General features: G+C 44.1%; 1 protein-coding gene across 1 annotated transcript in view; it reads right to left on the bottom strand.

The window, feature by feature from the left end:
* The window catches only part of COL7A1 (collagen type VII alpha 1 chain), a 350,074-nt gene that overhangs the window by 241,443 nt on the left and 92,365 nt on the right, over positions 1-16,266 (bottom strand). Inside the window, exons 13-16 of the mRNA XM_029597520.1 lie at positions 13,112-13,228; positions 10,955-11,104; positions 8,725-8,850; positions 2,324-2,470 (exon numbers count right to left, since the gene is read on the bottom strand). Of these exons, the coding sequence (XP_029453380.1) occupies positions 2,324-2,470; positions 8,725-8,850; positions 10,955-11,104; positions 13,112-13,228 (540 nt within the window). The remainder of the gene's footprint in view (positions 1-2,323; positions 2,471-8,724; positions 8,851-10,954; positions 11,105-13,111; positions 13,229-16,266) is intronic.

Genomic DNA, 16,266 nt, shown 5'->3' with positions numbered 1-16,266 from the left:
ACCGTAATACCTTCCAGGAAAGGAAATGTTTGTGAGATAACAAGGATGTGCAAAGGCATAATTTTTGTTTCGGTTCATTAATTCATTTTGTAGGTCACTTCCATTCATTTGCTTCACTTCAAACAAAAAACAATATTTTGTTTATTCATTTGCAGGTTAAATACACGCACATATCAGCGCATGAGCAGAGATACGCTTGAATTTTTAATCATGCACACACTTGCAAGTGTTAAAGTATGCTCCTAATTTTAAGAGGTTACTCGAGCAAACCTACTTTGAATATCTTCCATAGGGCTTTGCCGGCTTTAACACACGGATTTTAAGCGGATTTTAAAACATGCTCGCACGAGGGACATTCCCAGTTTTTTCCAATTAGTCCACCAGTTTGCCCGGTCAATCTCCAGATCACCCAGACCGCTCTGGTTCTTCATCCTGCACGTCCCCCCAGTTGACCCGGACCCCTCATCCTGTCCTGTATGTCCTAAAACGCGAGAGCTGCTCCCTGACGAGGAGCGAGAGCTCCTCGTCAGGGAGCAGCAGTAAAGTTACACGGCCAGCAAGCTGCTGCATGCTGTGACCTCTGGTTTTAAAATATGGAGTTATGTGCGCAACTGTTGGCCCCGTCCCGGAACGCCCATGCCTCGCCTCTTTCAGGCCCCTTATTTTTGCTCACACACACACACATGTGCATGCATAAAACAGCTTTTAAAATCTGCGTGACTCACTCATGGCCCACATACTTGCGTATTTGGGCATTCTTGCGCAAGCAATGCTTTAAAATCGACCCCTTTATGTGTTAATTTGTTTACCATTAAAGTCACTGCAGCCTATTTTGGTCTTCAAAATTGGAGTTTTCTCAATAATTCTAATGAAACTTGTAGGAAGGGGGAAGGAACTCCAAGGCACCTAGATTGTGGCTAAGCGGCACCAAAAGTGGCATGAATAGCCTAAGGCACCGTAAAGGGGCAAAAAGGTACCAGTAGTTGCAGGAGTCCTCCAAGGCACCGTGATAGTAGCAAAGAATAGGGGTGTGCATTCGTTTGCCAAGTATTGCGAATCCACAACGTATATGGCCGGATTTGTTATATTCGTTGCGTCGCGAAACGAATCGCGATTTCCCACGAATACAAGGAATCGTGGCCGAATCATTCAGCCATCGAAATGGCAATTTTAAACAATCCCCCACCCTCCTGCCCCCTCCCCCCAAGACTTGCCTAAATTCCCTGGTGGTCCAGCGGGGGTCCCGGAGTGTCTCTTGCCCTCCCTCCATCGGCTGCCAGTGCCATCTTGTGCTCCTACCATGTGACAGGGGCCAACCAATGGCAGCGATAGCCCCTGTGACATAGCATGGGCAAAGGCTATCGGCGCCATTTTGATTACTGGCAGCCGACGGCCCAAGTGCAGGAGATCACTCCTGGACCCCTGCTGGACCACCAGGGACTTCTGGAAAGTCTTGGGGGACCCTCCTGACCCCCACAAGACTTGCCAAAAGTCCAGCGGGGGTCCAGGAGCGACCTCCTGCACTCGGGCCATCGGCTGCCAGTATTCAAAATGGTGCTGATAGCCTTTGAATAAGAAGTTCAATAAATAATAATAGAAACCCTAAAGATAAGGAGCGCTAATCAGCCAGTGCACTGGCATTATTATTTATTGAACTTCTTATTCAATGTCTATGAGACCTTGGGGACAACTAGCAGTATTCTGAGCTGCCTCGACTTCCTCACATTGTATGTACTGCTTTCACGGGTGATGTCCCTTCATTTTTGGTATTTATTATCCATGTTCCATGTGGTACTGTTGTTTGTATTTCTGTTCCAGGTACTCGGAGACGCCACGCCCTGTCAATATTGTGTCACACGTTTATATACTAGGTATGTTCTCTTTGCTTCTTATATACTGTTTTGAGTTTATATCATGTAGTCTTTGTATTTGTCTTATCCTGGATCCTTGCTTTTACCTATTTTTCTATTTACATACAGTTTTGGGCTCTTGTCCCTCCCGACGCAGCCGTAGCAGCGAAACACCATCCGTGTCGGGGGACCTACGTGTATTTCACCTTTACACAACTACTTATTAAACAATTGCGTTGCTTGGCACCTGTTACATTGACTGAATTTTCATTCGAACTTTAAGGATCCTTATGCATCTTTGTGCTACACTTGATATATTGTGGTTGCTCCATTGTGTGTACTGCTCCTCTTCTCCACCTTTATTTTTGCTAGATAAGAGTTAGCACCTAGCTGCTAGGTGCTAACTCTTAGCACCTAGCAGCATTAGTAGGTCTTAGTAGAGATACTGTACCATAAAGACATTGGATCCTTACCTATGCGTACCCGGAGGGGAACAGCACTGCCCTCTCTGTTTCCAATCAGAGCCGATACTCGTAGGATGTAGGATACTTCCTCTTGCAAGTCATCAATTTCAATGCTGTTCTGTGAGCCTGGCACCCGTCTGATCCTTTCAAACCCATCTGCACAGAAGGAAAACTAATTTCAGATTTGCATGTTACACGCATACAAAATATACTCTCGGGCCAGGAATGGACAAAATGGATGCAAAATTATGAATGTTTGGCAATGAATTTGTGCTTGTGACAAATTTAAGGTTTGTGCCAAAAAACCCCACAAAAAACAATTAACAACATTTTCCCCATTCATAAGAGTTCCTATAGGTGCAGCCTGTTCCAGCCTAGCCTTGAAACCTCTCTCTGGGGCCGCTGTAATAAGCCACACTGAGATTACTGCAGGTTTTTACTTCAGTTTTAGTGCAGGTTTTTCAGCAGTAACATTGCCCAGGTATGTAATAAGGGCCTTAGTGCCAAAAAACCCACACTAAAAACCTGCGGCAAGCTTAGCACAAGTGCATGCAAATTGCAGGATAATAGCCTTATTAGTTATTACCCTGCAATAACCTAATTAACTGTTACCCCGCAAAGCAAGGAGGCAAGCTAAGAAGGAGGCTGCCTAGTATGTCTCCATTTATCCCTGCTAGCTGGCCCGTCCCGGCCTGACTTAACCCAAGCCTGACCTGATCCAAGCCCGGCATGGTTGGCCTGACCTGAGCTGGCCCAGCCCGAGCCAATCGCTCTGCTCTTGTTCAGACCTCCCTCCACTGCTAGCATGGATTTGCAGTTCTAATAGGCATGCAAATAGCTTCTGAATAAAAAAAGCGCACTTTGTACTTCTAGTGTGCTTTTTTTTACACATAGGGCATTTAAATGCCATTAGTTGCCTGCATCCCGCAGGGACCCCGTGTTTTACTGCCGGCACAAAGAAAACCCCGTGCCAACATTTAAAGCCAATTTTAGTACGGGTTTTATTACATCGGCCCCTCTGGGAGAAAGATTTTTATACCCTTCAGTCTCAATAGCCCCTTAACTACGTTGTCATTGCTCAGGAATTTGCCATATGACCCAGAGTGTAGATGTATCAGTAGGGGCCTATGTAATTGGTTGACTGCCCAAGCTATACTCTCTCTCATCTTCTATTGCTGCTCAGCTCTTTCTTTTGCAGCATTTGCAGTTCTTTGGTCCAAAGGTAAGGAAAACTCCAGGCACTGGAAAACCATGCGTCAAGTAGAAGGGCCTTCCACAGGATGGAAGGAACTTTATGAGGTTGTCTATGTAACATTTTTTCTATAAAATGTCAACAAATGCTTCTTCACCATCTAATGCAATACTGATGGTATAGTGACATGACCAACTCTAGGGCAAAGGGCGCCATGGGTGAAAATAGTTGATGTTAAGTGTGCATGTGTATTCTTTCACACACACCTCACACACATGTACACGTTCATTCTCTTACACACTCTCTCTCTCATACATACATCCCACACTTTTACACACATTCTCTCTCACGCACAGGCTCTATCTAACACATACACATGCACATAGGCTCTCACTCACACAGGCTCATAACCAGGCTCTTATTCCTTCTCACACCCACACACTCTCATAGCCTCCCCCTTTCTTTGGGCTGCAGTGGGATGGGGTCCACCATGGCTCTTCCAGGCCTCTCTTTGGGCTATGGCTGGATGAGGTCTTCTGCGGCCCTACTGCTGCTTCTGGGCCTCTCTTCAGGCTGCAATGGGTTGGAGTCTGCCACAGCCCTGTTGGCCTTTCTTTGGGCTGTAGTGAAATGGGGTCTGCCGTGGTCCTGCCACTGTTGAGTCTCTCCTCCATTGGCATGGGCTGAGTGATGCTGGCAGTGCTCAGGGCTTCCTTCAGCTCATGGCACCCCAGGCAACTACTCAGCTCGCCAGTCCCAAAGACCAGCTCTGGACAGTGACATCCTTCATGCAACTCCAGTCTTTCCAAGAGTGTTTGGCAAACCTAGGATCTTATTTATTTTATTTATTTATTTATTTAAAATCTTTTCTATACCATCATTAAGTTATTTACCATCATAACGGTTTACAGGCAGGCACAAATAGGAAAACGAATGTTAGTACTTAACAGTGGTGCCAATAGATAACCGGTAACATATAATTCCATACAATAGCTATTTGAATCATGTCATATAATGACCATTGAATACATGTCTCATGGTTAGCTTACATGTAATTCATTCTTGTACTTTCAGGTTTAATCTACATTTATCAGTGAGAGTCTAAAAATAGTTGCCAGTGGCAAGTGTCACTAGTCGTTGGGTGCTGATTTGTGACAACCAGCTTTTCCTTACTTACTTTCTCTGTTCTCTTTTAAAAAGCCTCTTTGAAAAGCCATGTTTTCAGACTTATTTTGAATAGTTTGAAATTTCACTGTAATCTTACTTCCATAAGATGGGTCCAGCCAGTGACAGTGCTCATTCTCTGACCTGGGTTAGACGTGCCGTTTTAACTGATGGGATAGGAGTGCTTTGTTTGCTGATCTGAGATTTCTATGTGGTACATGTACTTGAGCCATTTCGCTTTTTCATCATGAGTCAGTTGGTGTATAGTGCAGAGTGCTTTAAATTGTACTCTTTGTTCTATTGGTAACCAGTGTAGTTCTGCTAGTGTGTCAGTGATGTGGTCTCTTTTCCTTTTACCTGTAAGAATTCTTGCTGCGGAGTTCTGCAATATTTGTAATGGTCTTATTGTCGCATAGGGTAATCCAAGTAGCAGTGCATTGCAGTAATCAGTGCTTGCGAATATTAGTGCTTGTAGTACTGTGCGGAAGTTTGATATTGTCAATAATGGTTTAAGTTTCCTTAGGGCCATTAGTTTGGCATATCCTTCTTTAACTTTCAGTGCTATGTGGTGTTTAAAATTTAGTTCCGTATCTATTAATACGCCAAGGTTACGTACTTTTTCGTTTAATTCAACTTTTAGGTTGTTTTTGAGTGTTATTGGAGATTGAATTATGTTTAGGCTTTTCCTTTCTAGGTGTAGGAATTCAGTGTTGTCAATATTTATCACCAGTTCCATTTGGTTTAGCAACTGTTTGATTATGTCAAGATAAATATTGGCTAAGCTTAACGTTTTTTCTATTGTGTCATCAATGGGTAATATCAGTTGAATGTCATCAGTGTAAATGTAGTGTATGATCCCAAGACCAGCAAGTAGATGGCATAGTGGTAACAGGTAAATATTAAAAAGTGTTGCAGACAGTGCAGACTCCTGCGGTACTCCTGTTTATAGTTTTACTTTTTCTGATATTGTTTTTTATCTGAACTTGAAAGAATCTATTACTTAGATATAATCTAAACCATGTAATTGTTTTGTTCTGTAGTCCTATTTCTTCCAGTTTCTTAATTAGTGTTTCATGGTTTACTCTGTCGAAGGCTGACGAAAGGTCTAATAATACAAGAATGTAGTGTGTTCCACTATCAAAGCCTCTTAGGATATTGTCTGTCAGTGAAAGGAGTAGTGTTTCTGTGCTGTAATGTTTATGAAAGCCGTGTTGTGATGGGTATAAAATGTTGTTGTTTTCTAGATGCTCTGATAGTTGTTTTTGAACTGATTTTTCTATTAGTTTTGCAATTAATGATACATTAGAAACTGGTCTGTAGTTGGTTAGGGTTAATGGGTCCATGTTTTTTTTTCTTTATTATTGGTTTGATAATTGCTCCTTTTAGTATATCAGGCACATGTCCTTCTTCCAGGGAAAAGTTTATTATTTTCGTTAGTGTTGATGCGGCGATATCTGATAACTTTTTTAGATCCATTATTGGTACTGTATGTATTTTATGAGGAGCAGGATTTAACTATTTTAGCATATTCTCTACTTCAATATTTGATATCTCTGTGAACTTGGACCACTGTGTAACATCTCTTGAGCACATTTTAATTTCTTGTTTGGTTGTCTTAGGGATTTTGGTTTTTAAGTTCTCTATTTTGTCACTAAAACATTTTCAGGAGAGTTAGTTTTATCTTTGGTGAAACTGAAGTAATCAAGTAATGCACATCCTGTCTGTAGGCTTCTAGTTAATTCTGGGTTCTGGCTTAAGAGTTTACCAGTTTGCCAACTCAAACATTTCAGCAGGCAAACCCTCTCACTTGACCAAAGAACTTACCAATTTACCACTCTCTCCTTCCTAAATATTTTGGAATCCAAAACATTTCCTAGACAAGATTAAGATAGAGCCCATGTTCTCTCTACAAATTCCTCTTCTCTTAAAGGTTAACATGTATGGCTCTCACCCATTCTCTGCCTATAACAAGTATATTTTGAAAAAGAGCCTTAGGAATTCTGAGGTTCTTGTGTTTTCAGAGAAAATTCCCTGGATAATTCTCCACTGTCAGCTGCTTTCTACTGGACCTCTTCCATCAGTTCCTTTAGAAGGAAAGAGGACCCATTGCCCCCTTCATCTTTGTTCTCTTTCACAGGTTAAGGCAATGCTCAACCAATTAGAAGGTCTGCAAACTGTGGGAACAATTTTGCAACAGAAAAGAAAGGGTGTGGCTACCATTCTACCTTCAAAGTAAAATTAGAGAAAGTTTTGGAGGATAAAGGCATTACAGAATATGATCATTTAAGAAGGAATGCGCTAAGTGGGTACTTAAACATTAAGAGGGTCATATTCAGCGTTTGTGGCCAGCTAAGACTGGAGATTAGCCAGGCAAATGCCAGGATTTGAAACTCCCAAATAAGTGTTTAGCTGACTGAAAACATATCCGTCTATGTCAGAGGAGGTTCAGAGGCGTTCTGGGGCAGAGCAACATTATCCAGCTAACGGGCCGATACAGTACAATGCGCTCCAGCGGAGTGCACTGTTACCCCACACTTGGACGCGCGTTTTCGATGCGCTAGCTTAACCCCTTTTTCAGTAAGGGGTAATAGCGCGTCAAAAACGCGCAGCCAACCTCCTCGAAACTAATAGCGCCCGCAACATGCAAATGCATATTGATGGCCCTATTAGTTATTCCCACGCAATACAGTAAGTAAAATGTGCAGCCAAGCCGCACATTTTACTGCTTTTCTGTGCATTTCCCTGGCACCGGCAGAAATTAACGCCTACCTTTGGGTAGGCGCTAATTTCTTAAAGTAAAATGTGCGGCTTGGCTGCACATTTTGTTTTCTGAATCGCGCGGGAATACCTAATAGGGCCATCAACATGCATTTGCATGTTGCGGGCGCTATTAGTCTCGGGGGGGTTGGACGCGTGTTTTCGATGCGCTATTACCCCTTACTGAATAAGGGGTTAAGCTAGCACGTTGAAAATGTGCGTCCAAATGCTGGATAACAGTATTGGCCTGTTGGTTATTTGCCAAATCAGGTATCTCCGAAAGTCTGTGCATACTCCACTTATAAAAATACTTCTCTGACCTGGCTTTGCTGTCACTAGGTTTTTGTTCAATTCTGTGACCTGGCTTTGCTATCACTAGGTTTTTGTTCAATTTTTCTGGCATAGAAAGGGGTGGGCAATTTTGGGATCCTCCCATTGTCCCACCTTCTGTGGGAGGCTTGAGGGGACTATAAAAACCTCCCGAGCATGTGATTTGGGTCTTTGCCATCCCCCAGGGGGACTATCTAGGAGGTTTTCTGAAATGTGCAGAAATGTCCACCACCCTTTGGTTCAAGCTCTTAGAAGAGGCAAAAAGAGTCGATGCCAGCCCTTTCAGATGTCAGGGGCAATCCCTTTCTGTAGGAACAGGCTCCACTCAAAATCCAAAAGTATCAGAAATCCACAAAACTCCAAAAAATCCACTCATCAGGTCACCTCCACTGCAAAGCACAGACAACCTCTCTCCTCCTGGATAGTCCCCCTGGGGGATGGAAAAACCCAAATCACATGCTAGCACTTAACCCAGACCTCCTGCCCAAAAACTGCAGACCAGAGACAAGTGCAATTTCAGTTTCACGACTCAATGAGCTGGTGTTCAAGTTCAGTAATGAATACGCATATAACCTGTATGGTTTTAGCCCTAGCCTATAAAACCTTACAAATTACCAACTTGTATGCCCCACCTGGGATGCCCCTAACTCGTCCCTTTTTTCCTTTTAATATTAACCCATGACACATTGTCTTGTGCCTGTCATTAGTGTTTTGTTTTATAATGTTTTCTGTATTTGTCTATTTCCTTAACCTTAAATGTTTATGCCGGTAACAATTAATCCGCCTAGAACAATGATTTTTGAACAAGGCAGAACATACATTTTTGAATAAATAAATCTGCATGTAGTCCAGGGCTCTTCAAAACAGCAAGTACACGTATGTGCAATTTTTATTATGCATGTAACCCCTGCGTAACACTTTGAAATCAACCCCTCAAAGGTTTTAATTCTCTTAAACAGGTGCTTACCATCTGAGCTGCGAACCACTATCTTGTACTCAGTGGCCCCTGGCACTCCAGTCCAACCCAGCCGGATTTTCTTGCCCACAGTCTCAATCACTCGCAGGTTGGAGATGCTCCCTACAGGTGACACCCCTACAAATCAAGGCAGCTTTGGTTTAAAAATAGTCTCTGATATAAGAGCAAAAAGGTGGACCAAGAAATGAATTCTTCAAAGGTCAGTTTGGAAAACTACAACTTCTGTTGGTAAATTTCTAAACCATGTACAATATTAGTTTATAAGCTTATTAAAAATGATGGGAGCAACAATTCACTCACTACAATATTTCTCGAAAATGCTCTTCTATTTTGCAGCAATCTTTGTTGCTTTTCTTTGTCAGCAATCTACATTGTTAGGCATTCCTTCTCCCTCGTTCTTGTCGACAGCACATACTAGGGATGTGAATCGTTTTAGGACGATTAAAATTATCGTCCGATAATTTTAATATCGTCTTAAACCGTTATGGAACACAATACAATACAGATTCTAACGATTTATCGTTATAAATCGTTAGAATCGTGAGCCGGCACACTAAAACCCCCTAAAACCCACCCCCGACCCTTTAAATTAAATCCCCCACCCTCCCGAACCCCCCCCCAAATAACTTAAATAACCTGCGGGTCCAGCGGCGGTCCGGAACGGCAGCGGTCCGGAACGGGCTCCTGCTCTGAATCTTGTTGTCTTCAGCCGGCGCCATTTTGGAAAATGGCGCCGAAAAATGGCGGCGGCCATAGACGAAAAAGATTGGACGGCAGGAGGTCCTTCCGGACCCCGCTGGACTTTTGGCAAGTCTCGTGGGGGTCAGGAGGCCCCCCACAAGCTGGCCAAAAGTTCCTGGAGGTCCAGCGGGGGTCAGGGAGCGATTTCCCGCCGCGAATCGTTTTCGTACGGAAAATGGCGCCGGCAGGAGATTGACTGCAGGAGGTCGTTCAGCGAGGCGCCGGAACCCTCGCTGAACAACCTCCTGCAGTCGATCTCCTGCCGGCGCCATTTTCCGTACGAAAACGATTCGCGGCGGGAAATCGCTCCCTGACCCCCGCTGGACCTCCAGGAACTTTTGGCCAGCTTGTGGGGGGCCTCCTGACCCCCACGAGACTTGCCAAAAGTCCAGCGGGGGTCCGGAAGGACCTCCTGCCGTCCAATCTTTTTCGTCTATGGCCGCCGCCATTTTTCGGCGCCATTTTGGAAAATGGCGCCGGCTGAAGACGACAAGATTCAGAGCAGGAGCCCGTTCCGGACCGCTGCCGTTCCGGACCGCCGCTGGACCCGCAGGTTATTTAAGTTATTTGGGCGGGGGTTCGGGAGGGTGGGGGATTTAATTTAAAGGGTCGGGGGTGGGTTTTAGGGGGTTTTAATGTGCCGGTTTTTCGATTTTTCGATTTTTAACGATTTTTAACGATTTTTCACGATATTTTACCCCCCCAAACGGCAACAATACGATTCCCTCCCCCTCCCAGCCGAAATCGATCGTTAAGACGATCGAGGACACGATTCACATCCCTAGCACATACGGCCAAGCGGCGATGAACTGCTGCACAAGTATATTTTACTTTCTATTTCAAAAGTATACTTGTGGAGATTTTACACGTGAAATTACAGTAGCACTTATCCCAGGTAAGGTCGTTTTTTCCCGCATGTAAGTCTGTAAATTTTCTAACATAATCGCTCGAGTGAAATTACCTGTTTACCAGTTTGCCCAGTCCTTCTCCAGGTCATCGAGACCCTCCTGGTTTTTCAGCCTGAACCCCATCCCCAATTTCCCCCAGACCTCCCACCCGGTCAGTAAGTCTCAATAAAGATGTTTAATATCACTTACACCAGGTAATGAGCAGGTATAAATCTATGTGAATAAGTTGCTAAATCTACAGGCATAAGCCTCTTATAAAATAGCAATTTACATGTGTAAATGTTGGCCCCGCCCTGTAACGCCCCTAGTTTAGCACTTTCTTACAGGCATAAATGTACACACAAACCCTATTTACACGTGTATATTTGAGGTTTATAAAATACCATGTAAGTGAGTACATACTACTTACTCGCATATTTGCTAATTATTACCCGTGCATCGTTTTTTGAAAATTAAACCTTTAAGCATTTAAAAACTGGGAACTTTCCCTGGGCCTGTGTTATAACCTTTCTAAGACAGGGCGATCAAAACCATGCACCCCCAGTCCAAGATATGGGGCAGAATTAATTCACCTGTCTGAGATACTGTTGCAGGTGTGGCCACCTCTCTTCCATCATACAGGGTGTAGAGTGTGATCCGGTACTCAGTGCCTGGTCGAAGCCCTGTGATCTCATAGCTATCGGTGTTGGTAGGCAGGGACACCGTCTGAGGTGACTTAGAACCTAGGAGCCAAACACAACAGCAGTCATTTTCCCCTAGAACTGCAGCTCTAGAAGCTGAACATTTCAGAATGTGGGCACTCTGCGCCCTGCACCATGACTACCTGAAGGGATTTGCTTTTGTTTGCAAACAACATGAAAAATATCAGTGATATTTATCATGTTATTTGTGTAGTTTTCTGCCAGAAATTAAATAAACCACATAATAAAATTTTGTTGCGTGGTTTGTGTCATTTCGGCTTCCCTTTTAAAAAAACATATGGTTAGGTCCAGAGGCTCCCCTTCAGGTCCCCCTCCCTCCCGCCCACCCTTTAAAAAATGTTTGGCTCCTGATCCCCTCTTCCCACTCTCCATTTAAAAAGAATTCAGTCATATCTCGGTCCCACATACACACGCACACACACAATCTGTGTTCCAAAAGTAATTCTGTGGCTTTTGACTTTTGGCTAGGCCCCCCTCCCCCCAATAATCTCCCCTAGCATAGCATTGCTCTGACAACAATGCAGTGTTATGCTAGCTCTGCTGGATATTTCCAGTGTAAGTAGCGTAATGGTGTCAGACCAAAGAGGCAGTCCTACTTTTGGCTTGCTTTGGAGAGTTTAAGGGAGGTCCTGGGGGTGTGTGCTGGAGAGGGAATTGTACACGAGGGCTGGATATAGCCTCGGAGTAGGGATGTGCATTCAACTGAAGCAAATGCAAATGCAAAATGCAAATGCAAAAAATGCAATGAATGAAAATACCCCAACATTTTTGGGTATTTTCATATTTGTGGCATTAAATGCCACAAATGCCACAAATGCCACAAATTTTCATATTTGTGGCATTAAAAAAATCCAGGCCTCCTCGGCCCTGGATGCCCCCTTCCACTCAGCAAAATATGAACCCAGAACCCGGCCCTACCTGTCTGAGCCTCCTTGGGCCCCTGTGATTTCCATTAGTGGCCAAAAAATTAAACCAGCCCAGCCAGGGCCTGCTCAGGACCTCCCCTTCTCTGTTTAAATATGCCAGGACCGTGGAGCTCCCACCTTGGTCCCCCACTTACCCATGATCCCTACTCTATCCTGCCTGGGTCCCGGTCCTTTCAAAATGGCAGCATCAACCTGGAGGACAGCACCAAAGTGATGTCACTTTAGTGTCTTCCTCCAGTAAGGTCCTGGTACAGCCTCTGGTACAGTCTCCTGGCCCCATGACATTTAAAAGGAGGAAGGTTAGAGCCGGGCAGACCCTAACAGGCCCTAGCCAGGCTGGATTAGTTTTTAGGCTGGGAGTGGAAATTGAAGGGGCCTAGGGAGGCCCCAGCTAGGCCCAGACCCTGAGTTCATATTTTGCTGGGTGGAAGGGTGTTTCCAGGGCCATGGGAGGCCCACTTTTTAAAATCATTTTGTTATAACCAAACAAAAAAAAAAACAATAAACAAACTGAAAAATTAAAAATAAAGAAATCCATTGAAACAAAAAAACAACTGAAACAAAAACACATCCCTAGCTCAGAGACAGTTTTCAGGACAGACATTGGGAGGGTGATGCGTTTGGGACCTGGACACAGAGTGGTCAGAAAGGTTATGTGAAGAAGACAACTGCCCAGGGTGCCAGGTCTATAGGCTGCCAACTTTCATCAGGAGATAGGGCGCCAGTGCTCCATGCAGCAGCTATAGCAGCAGGAGTACTCAGAATTTCTACATGGCCGCTGATTTCTAGCCACATCATCGGAGATGAACCCAGCCTGGCCGTGTCATTCAAGTAGGCCCTCTCCAGCGACTGGTCCAGCCCCCTCTGGGACTGCCTGGGTTGCCACTTGCCTTGGCAAAGGGCCTGCCTGAACCAAGTGAATCTATTTTTTAAAGGCTGGCAAAAGGTGGCCTCCCAGACTTGACAGAATATTTTTTAACTTGAAACAAATTATCACAAATGACAGAGAGACCAACATGGCACAAACAAAATGACACAAGGACAATAAAAAACAACATAACACCACAATATGGAAATGTATTCTGGGCATATCCCTAATTACCTGTAGCCCTTCTCCACTCTAGCCTGTAGCCCTTGGCTTCTCGAATTATGTTCCAATTCACTTGGATGGATGTAGGACCAAGAACAACGATTCTCAAAGTCTGGACTATTCCTATATCTAAACAAAAGACAGACAACATATTCCACATCAGCTCAAAAGTAATACTTGCTTACGCACAAGGAACCCAGTAGTACAATCCTGGAGAACCGGATCTCCCCTATGGAAACTGACACACTAAATATGTCTATGATAATTTTGGGCCCGATTTTAAAAGCCCGGCACACGCAAATCCCAGGAGATACGCGTGTGGCTGGGCTGTGCGCGCACCGAGCACATTTCTGAAACAGTCTGACCACGTGCGTACCTCCCGGTACATGCAAAAGTGCCGGGCTGCAAAAAAGGGGTATGGTCAGGGCGGGAGGTGGGTCGGGGGCTGGCCAGGACAGCGGCATTAGATGCTGACCCGGGGAAGCGCGCGCCAGCACCTGGTCGGCACGTGGAACTTAGTCCTGCTCCGTGAAGCAGGTGAGTTTAGTGACAAAAAGCATTAGGGTAGGTAGATGGGGTTTAGAGGTCAGAGAGGAGAGGGGAAGAAGGAGGAAGAATAGGGTTAGGGTTAGGGAACTGGGGTAGGTCTACTCTCATTGCCGTGCAGGTTTTACAAAAATTCCCCTCCCCCCCCATGCGCGCGAGTGGGGCACCCATGTGCACGAGGGCGCCGATACAAAATTGGGCGCACATGTGCATCTGATTTCATAATATGCGCATGTCACCATGCGCATGTTTTAAAATTGGCACGTCCATGTGTGTACTCCGGGAACTGCGTGCACATGGACGTACGTGCGCAGGTTTTAAAATTTACCCATTTATGTTTACGTGTAGAATATTTACAACTGATTTTGTTAGATGTATTTCTGCATGTAGTAATTTTTATAGAGGTGAGTTTAGTTTAGTTTAGTTTAATTAAAATTTTGTAATCGCTTTTGTGTAAAAGCGCAAAGCAATTTAAAAATAAAACATACACAATATAACAATAAAACAATACGTGACATAACACATCATATATATATGGTCCAATAACCAACCAGTATAACTCAGATTCAATAATGCATAGTTCAGGTAAATGCTGGTTTAACCAGAAATATTTTTAGGACAACTTTAAAAGTTTTTTTTGCAGTCCAAGTCTTAAAGGTGCAGGACTAGAATTCCACAATACAGATGCTGCCACAGAAAAGGCACATTCTCTCGTAGTTGACAATCTCGCAGTCCTAACAGTTGGCACCTCAAGGAGTCCCGTCTCCTGTGATCTGAGATTCCTAGTAGGTTGGTAAATACGAAGAAGAAAATTAATTCACAGAAAGGAAGAAGTGCTAAGAAGTTAGTGCATCAAGAACAGAATCTTGGACTGAATCCTGTACTGAATAGGCAATCATTGAAGATGATGTAGTGTAGGAGAAATATGGTCTGAACGTTCCGTTCCACTGAAAAGACATGCCGTAGAATTGAGAAGTTGTAAGGGTTTTGTCGCTACATCTGGAAGCCCAAGATATATAACGTTGCAATAATCCATAGTAGGCAGCACAGAAGCTTGAAAAACCAATTTAAAATTGTACGGTTTAAACCATGTATGACTCTAAGTTTGAAAAGACCATTTCGAAGTATAACTTAAAGTTATCCATCTAAATGGCAAGGTTTAGTATACTCAGTCCGTTATCCAGCTACAGTTTTAGCTGAATAAGTCATTATCTGACTAAAATCTAGCCGAATAAAAAAGAGGTATTCTGTGGGCGTTTCAAGGAGGGGTTAAGTTATCTGGCTAACTTAGTCGATTTTAAACTATCACCTGCTTCAGAGCAGGTCTAAAGTTATCCGATAACCTGCCACTTAACTGAATTTCTTCAAAAGATATCCAGTTAAGTGTAAATCCTATTAAAAAATAAATAAAATAAAGCCACGGGCCTACAGGCCCTAAACAGCCCCCCCACCAGCCCTCCTCCTCCCTCTGACATAAGCACTGCTGGGTCGACCCTGCCAATTCCTTCCCAAAGCACTCAAATCACATTTTTTTGAAAAAATGTATTTATTTATTGAAAAATATTTTATATGGGGCTCATATTGAAGCATTCATGCTGAGTGGATTGCATATAGGGGTCAGGGGTCAGGGCCAGCCTCTCCCCTCCCCTCCAGCACGCGCTTCCTGATCCCATCTTTTTTTTTAACAATCTTTTAATCCCCAAGCACTCCTCCTTCCCCCTAACCCAACCCTTCCCCTCCCTGTACTTTAAATATTTGTTTCTCTTCAGCCTGGATCGCGGCAGCCTCCTACTGCGACCCAGGCCCGGCGCTTCTGTTGTCATTAAGGCGCGATGGTGGAAGCCCTGGGAGCAGTGGAATGTTCGTTAACGTCCTGATGCCCTTGAGTTGTATCCTACTTCAGATCAATTTGTGAATTTTTCTGGCAAGCTGCATTGATTAGCATCTTTTAGGGCTAAACAGCTCATTTAAATACACTTGGTGCCGGGGCTGAAATAACACAAGGTATTTGACATACCTCATGTTATCCCTGTGTTGGGCCATTTACCGCATGAGAAACAGCGTTTTTTGCGTGGTAAACGGCCTAACACTGCTTAGTGAATGAGCCCTTATGTGTATTATTTTTCAATCCTGCCCAAAACACGCCCCTGGGAATGCCTCCCCTCCATATAGTTAATAGTGCAGGAGCCGTGGAAGCCCACGCCTACTTTTAGCTGGATTGAGGAAGGGCAACTTTCAGACAAGCCAATTCACCTGGTTTCATTCCTGTGAAATTACTTCTTCCCATCCTAGTGCAATCCATTTCAAGCCTTTCCGAAAAAGCACCACAGCAGTCTGTACGTATGTCATATTCACACTGTCCAGCCATAATTTAAGAGCAATTTTCTCAGCACAAAGTGCAGGGCTGCTCTTACTCTGTGGATTTTGCACCAGTTTTCAGAGTGAAAGTGTGCATGCATGCTTGTGCCTCCTTTTTCTGTGGGTGTTTTTTTTTCCCCGATTAACACAAAACACGTAGTTTTGAAAATTCAAACTTGCACCTGTTGTTGCAACCCCTGCTCTAACCCTCCCACTGGGAACGCCTCCGCTCAACACATCTATTTTTCCCCCTATGGAAGCTG

The sequence above is a fragment of the Rhinatrema bivittatum genome, chromosome 4 (assembly GCF_901001135.1).
Source record: "Rhinatrema bivittatum chromosome 4, aRhiBiv1.1, whole genome shotgun sequence".
In the NCBI taxonomy this organism is placed as follows: Eukaryota; Metazoa; Chordata; class Amphibia; order Gymnophiona; family Rhinatrematidae; genus Rhinatrema; species Rhinatrema bivittatum.
Note: the sequence above shows the minus strand (reverse complement) of the source record. Positions and strands in the feature narration are given on the sequence as shown.